The following is a 17,886-nucleotide window of genomic DNA, read 5'->3' as shown; positions in this document are numbered from 1 at the left end:
GAGCTGAGATTGCGCCAGTGCACTCTAGACTGAGCAACAGAGCAAGACTCTGTATTTAAAAAAAAAAAAAAAAAAAAAGAATCACAGAACTTCTCATTAAGGTCATCTCTGGCCATCTACTAAAATGTCAGCATCCCCACCTCCACCCCAAATCTTCACAGCCCTCTTCTGTGCTTTTTCTCCTCAGTTCTTACTAATGTTTAACATATTACATATTTTAACTTATTTGATTCGTTGTCTGTCTCCCTCAGTAGAATATAAGATCTACGAAGCATGGATTTTTGACTTTTTGTCTGCTACTCTATCCCTCTTGCCTAGAACAGGACTTGATACACAGCAAGTGCTTAATATATGCACTATGGATGGATAGATGACTGATTGAAGCTGCATCTCAGGGATCATCTGCACCTGGAACCCCCAAGCAGATTTAGATGTTCTTTCCTCCTATGTATATCTGCTCTTATTATATTCTATTAAGACTTGTTTGTATGTTATTTTCTCCTCTGAGCTAGAAACTAATTTAAGGTTCAGGGCCTAACTGCTTCATCTTTATATAATTAGAAGTGAATCTTTAGAGCATGGTACATGATATGTCTTTTCTTTTCTTCTTTTTTTTTTGAGATGGAGTCTCGCTCTGTCGCCCAGGCGGGAGTGCAGTGGCATGATATCTTTTCTATTTTTATTATTATTTATTTATTTAAGACAGAGTCTTGCTCTGTCATCCAGGCTAGAGTGCAGTGGCATGAACACAGCTCACTGCAGCCTTGACCTTCTGGGGTAGAGCAATCCTCCCACCTCAGCCTCCTGAGTAGCTGGGACAACAGGCACATGCCACCATGCCTGGCTAATTTTTGTATTTTTTTGTAGATATGGGGTCTCACTATGTTGCCCAAGTTGGCCTTGAACTCCTGGGCTCAAGTGATTCTCCTGACTCAGCCTCCCAAAGTTCTGGGATTATAGGCATGAGCCACAGTACCCAGCTGGTACACGCCATCAAATAAATGAATGATTAGGACCTCAGTTTACAGATGAGGAAACTGAGGTTCAGGAAGGTTAGATAAGTTTTTTGTTTATTTGTTTGTTTTTTGAGACAGAGTCTCACTCTGTCGCCCAGGCTGGAGTGCAGTGGCATAATCTTTACTCCCTGCAACCTCTGCCTCCTGTGTTCCAGTGATTCTCTTGCCTCAGCCTCCAGAGTAGCTGGGACTACAGGCGCATGCCACCATGCCCAGCTAATTTTTGAATTTTTAGTAGAGACGGGGTTTCACCATGTTGGCCAGGATGGTTTCAATCTCTTGACCTCGTGATCCACCTCCCTCGGCCTCCCAAAGTGCTAGGATTACAGGCGTGAGCCACTGCAGCCGGCAGGTTAAACAACTTATTTATTTATTTATTTTTTCAGACAGAGTCTCACTCTGTCACCCAGGCTGGGAGTGCAATGGCATGGTCTCGGCTCACTGCAACCTCTGCCTCCCCGGTTCAAGTGATTCTCCAGCCTCAGCCTCCTGAGTAACTGGGACTACAGGCGCCGCCACCACGCCTGGCTAATTTTTGTATTTTTAGTAGAGACAGGGTTTCACAATGTTGGCCAGTCTGGTCTCAAACTCCTGACCTCATGGTCTACCCGCCTCGGCCTGTCAAAGTGCTGGGATTACAGGTGTGAGCCACCGCGCCCGGCCTAGGTTAAATAACTTCTAAGGGCCGGGCGCGGTGGCTCAAGCCTGTAATCCCAGCACTTTGGGAGGCTGAGACGGGCGGATCATGAGGTCAGGAGATCGAGACCATCCTGGCTGACACGGTGAAACCCCGTCTCTACTAAAAAATACAAAAAACTAGCCGGGCGAGGTGGCGGGCGCCTGTAGTCCCAGCTACTCGGGAGGCTGAGGCAGGAGAATGGCATGAACCCGGGATGTGGAGCTTGCAGTGAGCCGAGATCTGGCCACTGCACTCCAGCCTGGGCGGCAGAGCGAGACTCCGTCTCAAAAAAAAAAAAAAAAAAAAAAACTTCTAAGGACACAACTAGTAAGCTGCAGAGTTAAGATACTAGCTCAAATGTATGTCATGCAACCCCTTTATTTTTCTTTCTCATACTTTTTTTTACCCTGCCACCTCTGCCCGACCATGTTCTGTCCTGCCACCACATTTTTTATTTATCCATGGTCTACCCATTACTGCTAGTTCAAATTTCACATATTCAATGAAATCTTCCTTGATTACTCTTATTCATGTTAATTTCTTTTTTTCCAGAAGGCTCCTGAGATAGCTCTCAGGGTAAATGGGGGAGGTTATGACACGGGGCATGTGGCCTTGGAGAATAGCCTATTCAAGTCCTAACTTCATTCACACTCCACATTCAGACTCTCCGTGCAAAGGCCAATTTGTTTTGCAGGTAATGGATAAAGAAGGAATCTCACCCTCCAGTGGTCCCCAATTTCAGGTAGTGTTCTCTCATGATATGGATATACCTTCTAAGGCTGATGTGGCTGATGATGGATGCAATTGTTTGCATTATTTGACTAAGTTTCCCAGGAGTAGCTGCAGGATGGAGCAGATTTACAAGGGTTATCTGGACAAACACCATCTCCACTTTGGGATTAGCATTTAGGACACCAGAAGTCTTTCCTTGCCCTTCTCCACCCCGGCTTCTGTTGGAAGCAGACTTCAACCCCTTCCCAATCTGACTCCTTCAGGGTTCCTACAGGAGAAGTAAAAGCTCATTTCCTATTCGCCATTTCCTCATGCTAACACATCCAAAACAGATGTGGCTCATCTGCTTTTATTTTTTTGGTAGAGGAAAATATACCAACATTAGAAACCATTGATTTTTGTTGCTGATGGTCCTCAGAAAGTAATGCAAAAAGTTGTTTAGAGTTTAAAAAGTATGCCCGATAATCTACTTTCATTTCCTCCTTTCTCAAGGTGAGACAATTACAATCAGAACCTGCAAAAAATCCACAATAAATTCTTCTCTAATGCCTTTTGCACTTAAAATCTTTGGTAGATACCTTAGCATCTTATTCAGCAATAACGTGCCACCTGTCTGTAACTGTATATTTGGTCTTCAATTGTGACTACATAAAATGCTGAAATATCTGTAACTTGGGAAGCAGCAGAGAGTTATAAATGTAGGTCTAGTATTAGGCTACCTGTGTTCAAATCGCACCTCTATCGTTTATTAACTGTGTGACATTAAGTTCCTTAATGTCTCTGATAGCCTCATTTTCCTTATCTTAAAATGGGATCCTATCATTTCATAAAGTTGTATTCAGTATGAGTAATTAATAATGATTATAGTTCTTTGAAGGCCTACTACACTAGGAATTAAGTTGAGTACTTCACACTCATTTTATCTAATTGTGAGAACAGGGCTTCGTACACTGTGGACAACCAAAACATCCTGAATGATTGAGGCGGGGCCAATGAGATCCGCAGCGGGCACGCCATTAGAGGAGTCGCGAGTGGAGCTCGGTCACGTCTGCCCACAAAGCGCCTGCGCTTGACCTCTACGTTATATTTACTTTGGCAATGTACAAAGTGCTGAGGACAGTCCTAGCCCAGAGGGCCCCGAATACATTGTCGTCTTCTTATCCCCGGCCCTCTGCGTTAAAGAGGGCTGCCCCGACTCGGCTTTGAACGCTGACTAGCCCTTTGCCAGTCGGCCCTTGAGCCCACTAGTCCGGGCTACAGCGTTTTCCTAACCGAGGTTTGGAGGTGAGATGGAAAATGGACCCGTCTTTATTCTTCTGTTCTCTCCCCCGCAATGACGGGGTGAATGGCGGTGGGGTTGGGGGTGCGTCTCTGGAGTCCCAGTCCCCTGGGGACCGGCGGGCCGCGCGGAGGCGACAAAGGCACTGAAATTTGGGGGAGTTTGTTTCCAGCCGGACCTTGTCCCTGGGCGCGCCGGAGCGCCGCGCCTGCGCGCTCAGCCCGTTGCCGCGCCGGCCCTGCGGACGTGCGCGCGCTGCCTTCGCGGCACCTGGGCCTGAGGTGCGTGCCTCCCGGGCCCTCGCCAGCTCCAGATGCCTGGGGAGGACTTCAGAAACCCGACTGAGAAGTGGAGCGACCCCCAGGGAGGGTCGGACCTGCTTCAATTCCGCCAAGGTGCCTGGGGACCCAGAACGGGGGCTCCACAACCTCAGTTCCTGAGCTCCTTTTGCTTTCTCACTTCCCCACCTATTGAGTGCGTCTCACGCGGAGGAGAAATCTGAGAGGAAGGCGCAGAGGAATTTTTTTTTTCTTTCTTGCTGTGGGTTGTATCACATGTGGCGTTTTCATCCTGGCTGCAGCCAAAGCCGTTTTTACCCTTGCCCTTCCTTTCCTGGCGTGGGATTTTGTGGTTTCTGGACTCGACTCGACCATTAAGTGCTTATTATTGGTTGTGGGCCCTTAGAACGAGGGCTGTGTGTGTCAGTGTCCTTTGTCCGGTGTAGTCCGCTGGGAGGGAGAGGTGAGGGTTCAAGGCCAAGAGAATGGGCCCGGGGCGAGTGGGGCAGAAGCAGCCGCCGGAGATTATTCCCCCACTGAAAGTTGTGTGTGTTTCTCTTAGGTCTTTCATTTCTTGTTCGCTTACTTTCGTGAAATCCTCACATCGTTTTAATGGTACTAGTCAAGACAAGAAAATCAACAGGCTTTCAGCCTTGAGGCAACATTGGATGTTACTGAGGTCAGTTTTTACAGTTTTTACAGTCTTCACGTAGAATATCTTGTTCTTGTCAGGATAAGTTCTGAATTGAACTGCTGAGCAGATCTATTATTCTTTTATTTCAGTTTAACATAAGTAAAGTTACAGTCTTTTTTATTTTTATGTTACCAACAACAACAAAAAATCGGTTGAAATGGGATTTGGAGCTCCATGAGTGCGTGAGGTGAGGATCCCTAGCCTGACTCTCATAAATAGGAGATACGATCACCACTTGCCACTAATGGTTCTAACAATCTAGGGCTCCCAGTAAGTGTTTTTCCACGTGGTGGGAGGCAAGTGACAACAGTTATCCAATCTTACTGCTAACAATGGATGATCCTTTTTGGTACAGGAGCTGTAGGTAGCCAATCCCTGTTTTAATCAGAGGTGGTTGTGGTGTGTGATTTTTTTTTTCTTTTAGGCGTGTTCCACGAAAGCATTTATTAAAAGAAGAAACATACAAAAGGAATTGAATCTGGCTCCAGACCAAAATCCTCTGTGTGATCATTCAGTCCTGACATTGGACAATTACCAGGCTTTGCCTGACTGGCCTCAAGGGCCAAGCTGCCGTCCCACACCAGGCTCGATATGGGCCAGTGCATTGCAGCTTTCTGGAGGGGGTTGCAGTCAAGGACTCGCCCTGCCCCTCCTGCTAGATATGCAAATCCCGTAACTTCTTTCCTGGCCTGGGTACCTCCATTTGGTGGCCCTCATAGGAAGGACCATGGCTAAGACACTTTTCTCCGTTTTTGACCCAGCTTCTTTCACTCTTAGACCTTCCACCCATTTCCTATTCTAACGTTCCATAAGAGGCAGGAGATTTTTGTTAGGGGCTCCTCTTCAGTGAGAGGATTACCTCATATGCGCTGCATCAACTGACCCTCACCCAGTGTCCTTGTATTTAATGGACCACTGGGGAGCCAGTGCCTCTTTTTACCACTTGCTTGCACTGTCACAGTAAGTGAATAAAGGCTTGATTACTTTTGGTTTGGCTCATTGTCCTGATTGACTACCTTGGCACCTAATTGCTGCCAAGTTCTTTGCAGTTCACTGGATTCATGACTTAATTTTAATTATCATGACTGTTGCTCTGTATCGGCATGTTTAGAGATTTTGGAGCTTGTTCACCTGTAATTTCTCTAATTCAAGTTACTGAAAATGCATGTTCATAGCACCAACAGTTGATTGTTGGTTAACACTGATATCTGGGTTAAATGGCATATTTTACTACTATACTGGCTTACAGTCAGATTATTTTATTTTGCGTGGATTTGTGTGGCATTTTCTATTTGGCCTGTAATTAGATGATTTCTATTTAAGATAAATGTTTTGGAATAATAGGGTCAAGTGAAGAAAACCAGACACTTGCTTTCTTTAGTAATCTTGTCTCATCCTATGGGCCCCTATCTTTCTCACCTTAATAGATTACTTGGCCACTTTGAATAAAGTAGTTGATTTGTTGTAGGTTCCTCTGTCTAGTATGAAGAGGCATGTTAGGAACAGCTTTCATAAACTTTTTTACTTCTTCCTACAGAAGTTTCATGAAACAATATTTATCCTTGTTATATAGTATGCAGTCTGATACTTTCCACTTTTATTTATCCCCTATTTGTATTTATTGATTTAAAAATTGTTTTCTGAGATGGAGTCCCACTCTGTCACCCAGGATAGAGTGCAGTGGTGCGATCTTGGCGACTCACTGCAACCTCCGTCTCCTGGGTTCAAGCAATTCTTCTGACTCAGCCTCCCAGGTAGCTGGGATTACAGGCATGTACCACCACACTTGGCTAGTTTTTGTATTTTTATTAGAGACAGGGTTTCACCACGTTGGCCAGGCTGGCCTCGAACTCCTGATCTCAGGTGATCCCCTGCCTCAGCCTCCCAAAGTGCTGGGATTACAGGCATGAGCCACTATGCCAGCCTCCACTCTTATTTTAAATAACAAAGTGCTGATCATGATCTGCTAAGTTGAATTCACAATCCATTAATGAGTAATATCCTGCAGTTTGAAAAACACTATAATAAAGATATTTGTTCAGTAATTTTTTTTTTGTTGTTTTTGGTTCATATTGCTAAAGAACCACAGTGGGTATGTTTGTGATTTGGGATTGAGGGTATCTTCTAGGAGAAGATAGTAGCACCATACTTGTTGGATGTTTGCCAGATCAGCTTACAAAAGAACTCCAGACTTAGAACTCTCTGATCCAGAAGATACATTATATTGAAAGTGCTAGCACAGCTTTTTACTTTTTTTTTTTTTTTTTAATCTCTGACTCCTTTATTTAAGGGCAATGCCATAGTAGAGTAATAACGAGAAGAAAATTAGCTTCTCTGATAGAGGACAGTGCATAAGATAGTTATGAAAGTGCTTGCTAAATTTTTTTTTCTTTTTTTTTTTTTGAGACAGAGTCTCACTCTGTTGCCCAAGCTGGAGTGCAGTGGTGCAATCTTGGCTCACTGCAACCTCTGCCTCCCTGGTTCAAGCGATTCTTGTGTTACAGCCTCCCAAGTAGCTGGAGTTACAGATGTGTACTACGACGCCTGGCTAATTTTTGTATTTTTAGTCGAAACAGGGTTTCACCACATTGTTTAGGCTGGTCGTAAACTCCTGACCTCATGAGATCTCCCTGCCTTGGCCTCCCGAAGTGCTGGTATTACAGGTGTGAGCCACTGCACTGGGCCAATTTTTAAAATCTTTATATTAACGCTTAAGACCAAAATGACCCTTTTACTATATTGCCTGATGGGTAAAGCACACTCAGCTTTCAATTACTTAGTCATAGATAGCTATATAAGTAACCAATTTGTTGATCTTGTTATCTCTATGCTTGTCTTTTGGGAATTTCACAACAAAGTGAAAAGGAGAATTTTTTTTTTTCTTTGAGATGGATTCTCACCCAGGCTGGATTGCAATGGCAGATCTCGGCTCACTGTAACCTCCGCCTCCTGGGTTCAAGCGATTCTCCTGCCTCAGCCTCCCGAGTTGCTGGGATTACAGGTGTGCACTACCACACCCGGCTAATTTTTGTATTATTACTAGAGATGGGGTTTCACCATGTTGGCCAGGCTGGTCTCAAATTCCTGACCTCAGGTGATCCACCAGCCTTAGCCTCCCAAAGTGCAGGATTACAGGCGTGAGCCACTGTGCCAGGTGAGAAATTTTTTAAATCTGTAAATTTAGTCAGTGGGTTTATTTCTTAGTGAGAAACTCTTTAAAATATTACTAAGAAGATAAGGATAACATTTTAAAATTTGATTAGCGTTGAGCTAAATAGTTCCTTAGATTTATGTATTGCTTCACAGTTTTTTAGCACATTCATATGCATTATCTCCATTGATTTTTGGCAACAGCTTGTGGTGGTAGACAGTCCAGGAGACCTTTTCCCCATTTTACAGATGAGAACTCTGTATTTCCTTCTTCCTACCACCAAGATCATATAATGGCAAATCCAGGACTAGAACCCAGGTCTTCTGTGAATTTACTCCTAGTCCACACTGTCCTTGTTGGTCTAAAGAAGTAATTGAGAATAAGTCATGTTAAATCTGTGGCTAAGAAATCCAACTATGATAAGTCAAATGTTCTGTTCTAAGAGCATATTTACAATGTACTATAATTGAATGCAAGTTCTTATTTTTAGTATTATGTTTTAATTTGTTACCTTTCTAACCCATTTTTTAAAATGATAGCAACTAAATACTGGCAAATCTACCAAATAATGAAATAGGAAAATTGGAATTAAAATATCTATTTAATGTTAATAAATTCACCCTAGTCCCCATTTAATGTAGCATCTCAATTAGAAAAATAGCTTAAAATTGTATTTTTAGATATTTCTTTTAAAGACTCATATCTCTGTATGTGTAAAATTAGTTTTATTATTTTAAAGTATTATTTAAAATGATTATTAACTTGTAAACACTAAGTCCAGATTCTCCTTTGCCTTTAATATCTTCAGCCAAAGAACAACTTAAGTTACTTTTCATATGGATAAATAATTTTTAAATTAATACATTTTTTTCTTTAATTTTTAGACATCTGTGGAATTTAAGAACACTATGGAGCTCATCAGAGTATATCACTGAAGAATATGATGGCTGAAAACAATTTAAAAATGCTAAAGATTAAACAGTGTGTGGTAGCCAACAAACTACCTAGAAACAGGCCATATGTTTGCAATATTTGCTTTAAGCACTTTGAAACACCATCAAAATTAGCTAGGCACTATCTCATTCATACTGGTCAAAAGCCATTTGAATGTGATGTGTGTCATAAAACCTTTAGACAACTAGTTCATCTGGAGAGGCATCAACTAACTCATAGTCTGCCTTTTAAATGTAGTATTTGTCAGCGCCACTTTAAAAATCTGAAGACATTTGTGAAGCACCAACAACTTCACAATGAAACCTATCAGAATAATGTTAAACAGGTCAGAAGATTGTTGGAGGCCAAGCAAGAAAAGTCAATGTATGGAGTGTATAATACTTTTACCACAGAGGAAAGATGGGCCTTACACCCGTGCTCTAAGTCCGATCCCATGTATAGCATGAAAAGAAGAAAGAATATTCATGCATGTACAATCTGTGGCAAGATGTTTCCATCACAGTCAAAACTTGATAGGCATGTACTTATTCATACTGGTCAGAGGCCTTTTAAATGTGTCTTGTGCACTAAATCTTTTCGACAGTCAACTCACTTAAAAATCCACCAACTTACACATTCAGAAGAAAGACCTTTTCAATGTTGTTTTTGTCAAAAAGGATTTAAGATTCAAAGCAAACTTCTGAAGCATAAACAAATCCATACCAGGAATAAGGTTTTTCGGGCTCTTTTATTAAAGAAGAGGCGTACAGAATCTCGCCCCCTGCCTAATAAGTTAAATGCAAATCAGGGTGGTTTTGAAAATGGTGAGATTGGTGAATCTGAGGAGAATAATCCACTTGATGTCCACTCAATTTATATTGTCCCTTTTCAATGTCCAAAGTGTGAAAAGTGTTTTGAATCAGAGCAGATTCTCAATGAACACAGCTGTTTTCCTGCTAGAGGTGGCAAAATTCCAAGCAGGTTCAAAAGAAGCTACAACTATAAAACCATTGTTAAAAAAATCTTGGCCAAGCTTAAACGTGCTAGGAGTAAAAAATTTGTTAACTTTCAATCTGAGAAAAAAGTATTTAAAAAGAGTTTCTTGAGAAATTGTGATCTTATTTCTGGTGAGCAGAGCTCTGAACAAACCCAGAGAACATTTGTGGGTTCTCTTGGCAAACATGGAACATATAAAACAATTGGCAATAGAAAGAAGAAAACATTGACTTTGCCGTTTTCTTGGCAAAGTATGGGAAAAAATTTGAAAGGCATCCTTACCACAGAAAACATATTAAGCATTGATAATTCAGTGAATAAGAAAGACTTGTCAATCTGTGGTTCATCAGGTGAGGAATTCTTTAATAACTGTGAGGTACTTCAGTGTGGTTTTTCAGTTCCAAGGGAGAACATACGTACTAGACATAAGATATGTCCTTGTGACAAATGTGAGAAAGTATTTCCTTCTATATCCAAACTAAAAAGACACTATTTAATTCATACTGGACAGAGGCCCTTTGGCTGTAATATTTGTGGGAAATCTTTTAGACAGTCAGCTCACTTAAAAAGACATGAACAGACTCATAATGAAAAGAGTCCTTATGCATCTCTTTGCCAAGTAGATTTTGGAAACTTCAACAATCTTTCGAATCCAGGTAATAATGTTAACTATAATGCTTCCCAACAATGTCAGGCTCCTGGTGTTCAAAAATATGAGGTCTCAGAGTCAGATCAAATGTCAGGAGTTAAGGCAGAGTCACAGGATTTTATTCCTGGTAGCACCGGGCAAGCCTGTCTTCCTAATGTACTTTTAGAATCAGAGCAAAGCAATCCTTTTAGCAGTTATTCAGAGAATCAGGAGAAAAATGATGTCTTCCTGTACCGATGCAGTGTTTGTGCTAAAAGTTTCCGATCTCCATCTAAACTGGAAAGACACTACCTGATTCATGCAGGGCAGAAACCATTTGAATGCTCAGTTTGTGGCAAAACATTCAGACAGGCTCCTCACTGGAAGAGACATCAACTTACTCACTTTAAAGAACGACCGCAAGGGAAAGTGGTTGCCTTAGATTCGGTTATGTAAACTGTTGCAACCACTAACAATTGTGGTCTCTGGTCATCTTATTTTTAAAGCCTGTATTATTTAAAATGCATTTTTATTGAAAGGCCTGCATTAAACTGAATGGTTTCAAGGCATTTGCTTGTCTTGCATAGTAAGGAGGTAAAATACATAGAAAATTAATACAATATTTTAGAAACAGCCAAATTAATTTTTAGAGGCAAGAACATGATGCTATAGTCATTTTAATATTGTAAACATATGCTTTGGCTGTATTGAAAAATATAAATCCATGATGCTGTACAAATAATGTAGCCTCATTCATTTTTTAAAGGAATTATTCCTTAAGACATGCCATCTCACTGAGAGGCAAAACTTGGCTTTTAGCTGCAGCACATAGCCCGGTTATATTTGATTTATTTTACATTTCATATGAAAGCATAATTTTGTCCACATGTGGCTCAAATTGCGTTGGAATTTTTTTTTTTTTTTTTTGTAAACTTAAAAAACTACAGAGGCACTAGGTGAAAATGGATGAGAAAATTATAGTAGTATTTTCATTGGTCTTTTCAAAGCTATTTTTAGGACTATGTGGTAATTTCACCTTCAGGTGATAAGGACTTTTTTTTTTTCCTCCCAGCTAGTGCCATCTTAAAATAATTTAAAAGTAGGCAAGAGGCTAGAATGCATCTATATACATTTACCATGTTTACTTACCAGGAATATTTTCTAAGTGCCATAGTCTTTTTCATAATACGTATGAGTTTTATCTTTTCAGAGGAATAATTTCAAGTCATTTATTTGCTCATTAATGATAGCAGTAGTCATAGACTTAAGACTATTCTAGAGATCTTCATCTCCATAAGACTTTTACATTTATTTTAGTAAACTTTTTATGCCTCTTTAATGGAGTGGTTCTATTATTTAAGCCTGTTATAAGTTTGATCAAATGGCAATGACTAGGTCTAGTTTTAGTTTTTATTTTTGCAAGAGTCTATTGCTAAAGAATTTTATTTTGATCCTTGTTAAATTTTTATTTTAATTAGTAAGGTAGTCATTCCTGTAGAGGGATAAGATGCTTGTAGAGTTGTGGGTATCATTCCAAATAGAACTGTTATGATTTGGGAAATATTCTTTAGTACAAAGGACTTATTTCATAATGACAGATTGTCCTTCACATTTGCCTTTGTTTATAAAATCTTCAGGAATGACATTCTCTAGCAATAAAAGGAATGAACCGTTATGTTTCTAAGCTGAAAAAAGGAACAGGTGGGTAATTATCCTACCATACTTAAATATAGTGGAAAATCCTCTATTGAGAATGTGGATAAATGATCAATTGTAAATTTTGCATCATAATCTGAGAACTTTCTTTTGACAGGGGGAGGCGGGAGGGATAATAGGTGGGGGTGATCTGCTTGCTTCTTTTACCACAGGTAATTTTTAAGTAACTTTGGTTTAATTTACAGAGATGAAACATGACAGTCTGAGTAAAATGCCCAATGATGTAGAAGTGTGCCTGTTTATTATGTAGATACAGACATCCAGAAAAAACAGAGGAGAATCACATGCTTTAAAGAACACTTTCTCTTAGGTTTCCTTGAGATATGTTCCTCCAGTGCAAGCAAGATAATGGTTTACAGAATTTGCTTTACACAAAACTTTACAAGAACTCATCTGTTACACAAAAGCAAGGAATAACTAGTTTATATTTTCCAATAATGTTCAAGGTTTTCTCCTTAATATGTTTGAAATTATTGATTTTGGCATTTTTGTAAGCAATTTATGTAATTTTATTTGAAGGAAATGTTTTATATAATGTTTTTCCCAACCTAAACAGGGAGAGTCCTAACAGTGTTGTGCTTGTATGATTATGAGACTTTATTTGCGTAAGTGATACTACTATACTTTATTTTTGACCCATGCCTTTTTAAGCTGTTTCATATTGAAAGTTGGAATATTGTAAAAATTTTGTCAAAGATGTACTGTAGTGCTATTTGAAGTACCTGTAACAAAACACAGTTGGCCCTCTGTATCCATGTACTCTGCATCTGTGGATTAAACCAATTGCAGATCAAAAATATTAGAAAAAATATAAAAATAATACAAATAAAAATGCAGTATAACAGTTATTTAAATAGCATTTACACTGCATTAGGTATTAGTCTAGAGATAAAGTATACAGGAGGATGTGCGTTGGTTATATACAAATATGTCATTTTATGTAAGGGACTTGAGTATACTTGGATTTTTGGTATCTATGGGTTGAGGGGGCGGTCTGGGAACCAATACCCCATGGATACCAAGGGACAACTGTACTTATTTACCTTTATGATCATTGCAAGCTTCTTATGGAAACTTTATAGGAATGAAAATATACATGTTAAGATTAAACATTAGATAGTAGATGGTTTGTTGCATGCTAGAACTGTTAGTATTGTTGAATCAATTACTTTGGTTTCATGAAAAAATAAACGATAAATATCTTTAAAGAGAACTAGAAGAATTTTTTGTTTGAGTGATTCCAGGCTGTAGTGTGATTATTTACTGAAGTAGTTTGATTGGCTGGCTAACTTAGTAGAATTATTGTTTCTTGTTTTGTACTGCAGTAGGGGTTATAATTATAAGATAAAAATGTGTGTGTTTAAGGGAAGTAGGTGGTGGTTAAAATTCTTGAAAAATTTTCAGAATACCTTAAAAATAAAGTTTCAAGTTACACAGTTTGGTGGTTTTGGTTTTTTTTTTCGGGGAGGGGGGGAAATTACATAATATTGGAGCCAAGGTACTGATTGATTGTCAGATACTTTTGTGGGTCCACTCCAATCTACCTTCTACACCAGATTTGCATGGATATTTAATCATTTACCCTCCTGTTCATGTTACATTTCCATGCCGTTCCCTTCTGTGGAAAAAAAAAATCTCTTTGACAGCTCCCTATCACCTACAAAAGAATGTTAACTCCCTTATATGTTGTATGATCTATCTGTTTATCTGTTTATCCTCCTTTTTGGCCTTTCTCTTCAGATTTGTACTGGGCACAGTGGCGCAAGCCTGTAATCACGGCACTTTGGGAGGCCGAGGTGGGAGGATTGCTTGAAGCCAGGAGTTTGATACAGTCAACAAAGCAAGACTCCTGTCTCTAAAAAAAATTTTTTTTAAAGCCAGGTGAGGTGGTGGCACACGACTGTGGCCTCAGCTGACCTCAGGACACAGAGGCGGGAGGATTGCTTGAGCCCAAGAATTGGAAGTTATTTAAAGTGAGCTATCATCATGTCCCTGCACTCCAGCCTTCCAAGCCTGGGTGACAGAGCAAGATCATCTCTTCAAAACAACAAAAAACAAAAAAACAAAAAAATATATATATAGAATTAGTTTCTCCAATACATACTAGTACTGTTATTCTTTTTGCTTTCCATCGTGTCTGTCTTATGTCAACTTAAATTAGAAACAGACTCACAATCTGTTCAAAGAAGAAATTTAGCTGAGTCAAGTTTCATTCCTTTTCCTTTTTTTCATGATTATGGGGGAAAACAAAAGTGCTTAAAACTGACTTGCAGAGAACACAGATTTCAATGTAAATGTTATATAAGACAACCAATTAGAATTATATTTTTAGGATGCAGCAACAATCTTTGAAATCTTTTACAAGAATCTTTGTTAGAAATAACATTTGCCAAGTACTGTTTTATGATGCAGAATGGTGTCTGCTTTTTTGGAGCTACAGGGAAGGAACATTTAATCCCTAGCTTGTTCAGATTTCTCCTTATTGCCAGTTAGAAGGGCTTAAAATTTAAGGGCTATTTCTGTTAAGGGAATTCTATTAGCAGTAAGAGAAAAAAGGAAATGTAACTGAAAAGTAGTGTAATAGTATTACATGAAATATAGAACATGTAATATTTTGCATCTAAATTGGCAATCTATTTGTTCTTTGAAGTTTGAGCTTAAATACTACCTCCGGGAGCCTCTCTGATTTACCCAAGTTCTCCATCCCTTGTATTCCCCCTTAATTTTTGTTTATAACTCTGTTGATCTTCCACTAGAAACTAGTGGTTTTCAAACTTTAGTGTGAATTGGGCTTGTTAAAAGCATAGATTGCTGGGCTGCATCCTCAGAGTTCCTGATTCAGGTCTTTTAGGACCCCGAAATTTGCATTTAGTGACTAAGGTTAGCTGTTGTGAGACTATACTCTGAGATCCACTTGAAGTACATGCTTCTGGAAAGCAACAGAATGAGTCTATATCACTTATGGAGAAGGCTTAATACTGTTGCAAACATTAGGTTCTCAAATATATGTTGAATGTATGAAGGAAGAAATTAATGAATGGAGCAATTATTAACAACGTTTTATGTTTTCCTTAAATCCACAATTTCACTTAGATCCTTCCAGAGGATGAGTTTGCCTTCTACTGTGTTGTGATCAAAGCCTGTCCAACATGCCGTCTCTAAACTTGTCTTCACTCAAAACTTTATCTTTTCTCTGTTTCTCGTCGTCTGTCTCTTAATAATGTTCCTTCACCTTTCTGAAGCTAGATTTTTTTCTTGCCCACTTCCGGGAACTTAATAGTTCCTTTTTCTGGTATCTAGTTTTTCTCTCTCCAATTGTTATTTCCCCTCTGTCTGAAAACAATTTCCTGGGTTCCTTATTCAGTAATGGTGCTTTTGGCTGCAAGTGACAGAATACCTGACTCAAACTGCTTTAGCAATAAGGATCTTAATTGGCTTACATGACTTGAAAGTCTAGTGAATAAATAAGCTTAAGAGTTGTTGAATCACATTGTTGAATTGATTGTGCTTCCTTCTGTCTGCTCTGCCTTTCACAATGGCACGGCTATTTTCCTGTGGTTTTAGGATGCTTTGTAATCAATACCTCATGCTCCTTTCACAAGGGGTAGGGCATGGCAGATAGTGAGTGAGAGAGCTAGAAACTCTCACAAGACCAAGGGACAACTTTCCCAAAAGCCTACAGCAAAACTTTCCTCTCTCATCTGCCAGAATTGCTTCACAAAACACAGTTTTGTTTGTTTGTTGTTTTGTTTTTTGTTTTTGAGATGGAATCTCACTTTGTTTTGCAGGCTGGAGTGCAGTGGTGCGATCTCTGCTCACTGCAACCTCTGCCTCCCGGGTTCAAGCTGTTCTCCTGCCTCAGCCTCCCTGAGTAGCTGGGATTACAGTTGCGTGCCAGCACACCCGGCTAATTTTTGTATTTTTAGTAGAGATGGGGTTTCATCATGTTGGCCAAGCTGGTCTCAAACTCCTGACCTCAAGTGATCCACCAGCCTCAGCCTTCTAAAGTGCTGGGATTACAGGTGTGAGCCACCATGCCCGGCCCACATTTCTGAACCAATCACTGACAAGGATAACCTGGAACTGGGGCTGGAATTCACCTTTCTTTTAAGCACATGGTTTCCAGGGAGTGATATGGATACTGGTCAAATTTGAAGTTGTGTTTAGAAAGAGAAATGAATGGTTAAGCAATCTGTGTTGTTCCCTGTACCTAGCTTAAAAAGGTGTGTTTGTGGGGACAAACAACTTTCGTTTTATTATTCTAGATACTGTCACAATTAACTTTTTTATGGTGAGAACTATTGCAAATTTATCTTCTGTCTACTTCCTTCATGGCCTTTTCACTCACTAACTTCTTAGCCCTTTATTATTGAATACATGTTTTCTTCACCATCCTTTGGGAGTTGCTCTCTCAGTGGCTATTGTAGTGGTCATTGTTGGTTGTAACCACATCTCCTCCCTTCACTGCATATCAGCCAAGTAGTCAGGGTTAGACCGACCTAGTTGCAGCTCAGCTATGGGTCGTGATCAGTCTAAGGCTGTCAGAATACTCATATCTCCCTTGCCATGATGACTGTTCAGAAATAGGTAACCCAGGTCTAAGCCAGAGTAATTGCCTTGGGGATGAGCACTGACCTAAGTTAATTCTATCAGAGCAAAACCATGTACTTACTTTAGTGATTCAGGAAGGACTAGTGGGTGTACAGAAGAAGTTCCCTCCATTTTGGTACCATGAGGGACACTCATCTGGTGATGAAGTCAAAACACAGAGGGAATGGGGTAGGGGGACAAAGAAAAGAATCACAGAGAAATGGAGCTGGAAACCTGATTCAACTGCCTGAAGCCTAACTTATCACCCCTATAGATTTTATTACCTCTATAGATTTTACTTATTGTTAAGCCAATTTAGAAGTAGATTTTCTTACAACATATCCCAATTAATAATGGTCACCAATGGTCTCCTAATTGCCAAGCTCATGGTCTTTTTGAAATTCTTGTTCTTTCAGATTTCTTTGAAGCATTTGACACTAGTGACAATCTTGTCATTTGAAACTCTTCTTTCTAGACTCCCTGGTTCCTTTGCTTTCTGTCTACAAAACACATTGTAGAAAGCTTGTAAAGAGAAAACCATAAAATATACATAATTTTAGAATGTCCAAAACCATCAGTCAGAAACTTAGCTAAATTGATAAGAAAAATAGAGATGACAGCAAGGGGGAGGGGAGGTATTATGATACTACATTTTGTCATAAATATGCTAGGTATTATAAATTAGAACCATTTACGTGTTAGATCAGTAGAAAGCTACATGTGATCTGTAGCTTATTGGTTTAATGTTTTTTTTTGGAGATTAAGTCTCGCTGTGTCACCCAGTCTAGGGTGCAGTGGTGCGATCTTGGCTCACTGCAATCTCTGCTTCCTAGGTTCAAGCAATTCTCGTGCCTCAGCCTCCTGAGTAGCTGGGATTACAGGTGTGCGTCACCATGCCCAGCTAATTTTTGTATTTAATTAGAGACAGGGTTTCACCATGTTGGACAGGCTGGTCTTGAACTTCTGACCTCAGGTGCGCCATCTGCTGGGTTTACAGGTATGAGCCACCACACCCGGCCCCTAATATTCTCTTGGCCATAAAATCATGAGATACATTGTGAATTTAATAAACATATAAATTGGAAAATAAACTTTATTATCACCTGTCTCACTGCTACCTCAGACTGTCTCTCTATATAAAGGAATAATTTTTCCTTTTAAAACCTACTCTACCCTCTGTCTTCTCTATTGTGC

The 17,886-nt window shown here is 39.8% G+C and overlaps 1 protein-coding gene across 4 annotated transcripts; it reads left to right on the top strand.

Annotated features, from left to right (window-relative positions):
• The first annotated feature begins 3,510 nt into the window (after positions 1 to 3,510).
• ZNF770 (zinc finger protein 770) lies at positions 3,511 to 13,538 on the top strand. Of its 4 annotated transcripts, none has more exons than XR_001445802.3 (4): positions 3,921 to 4,101; positions 4,547 to 4,663; positions 8,714 to 12,087; positions 12,288 to 13,538. XR_001445802.3 is itself a non-coding variant. In XM_077937790.1 (4 exons), the coding sequence occupies exon 4, from the start codon at positions 8,770 to 8,772 to the stop codon at positions 10,840 to 10,842; it is 2,073 nt and encodes a 690-aa protein (XP_077793916.1). In that variant the 5' UTR covers positions 3,921 to 4,101; positions 4,547 to 4,663; positions 7,567 to 7,832; positions 8,714 to 8,769; the 3' UTR covers positions 10,843 to 13,538.
• The last annotated feature ends 4,348 nt before the right edge of the window (positions 13,539 to 17,886 follow it).

Source organism: Macaca mulatta, chromosome 7, assembly GCF_049350105.2.
Source record: "Macaca mulatta isolate MMU2019108-1 chromosome 7, T2T-MMU8v2.0, whole genome shotgun sequence".
NCBI classification, from domain to species: Eukaryota; Metazoa; Chordata; class Mammalia; order Primates; family Cercopithecidae; genus Macaca; species Macaca mulatta.
The sequence above is the reverse complement of the archived record's forward strand: the minus strand, read 5'-3'. Positions and strand labels throughout refer to the sequence as shown.

Bases quoted from the DNA above. Each gene is read 5' to 3' on its own strand.
- ZNF770 (XM_015141778.3), top strand. From the start codon at position 8,770: ATGATGGCTGAAAACAATTTAAAAATGCTAAAGATTAAACAGTGTGTG.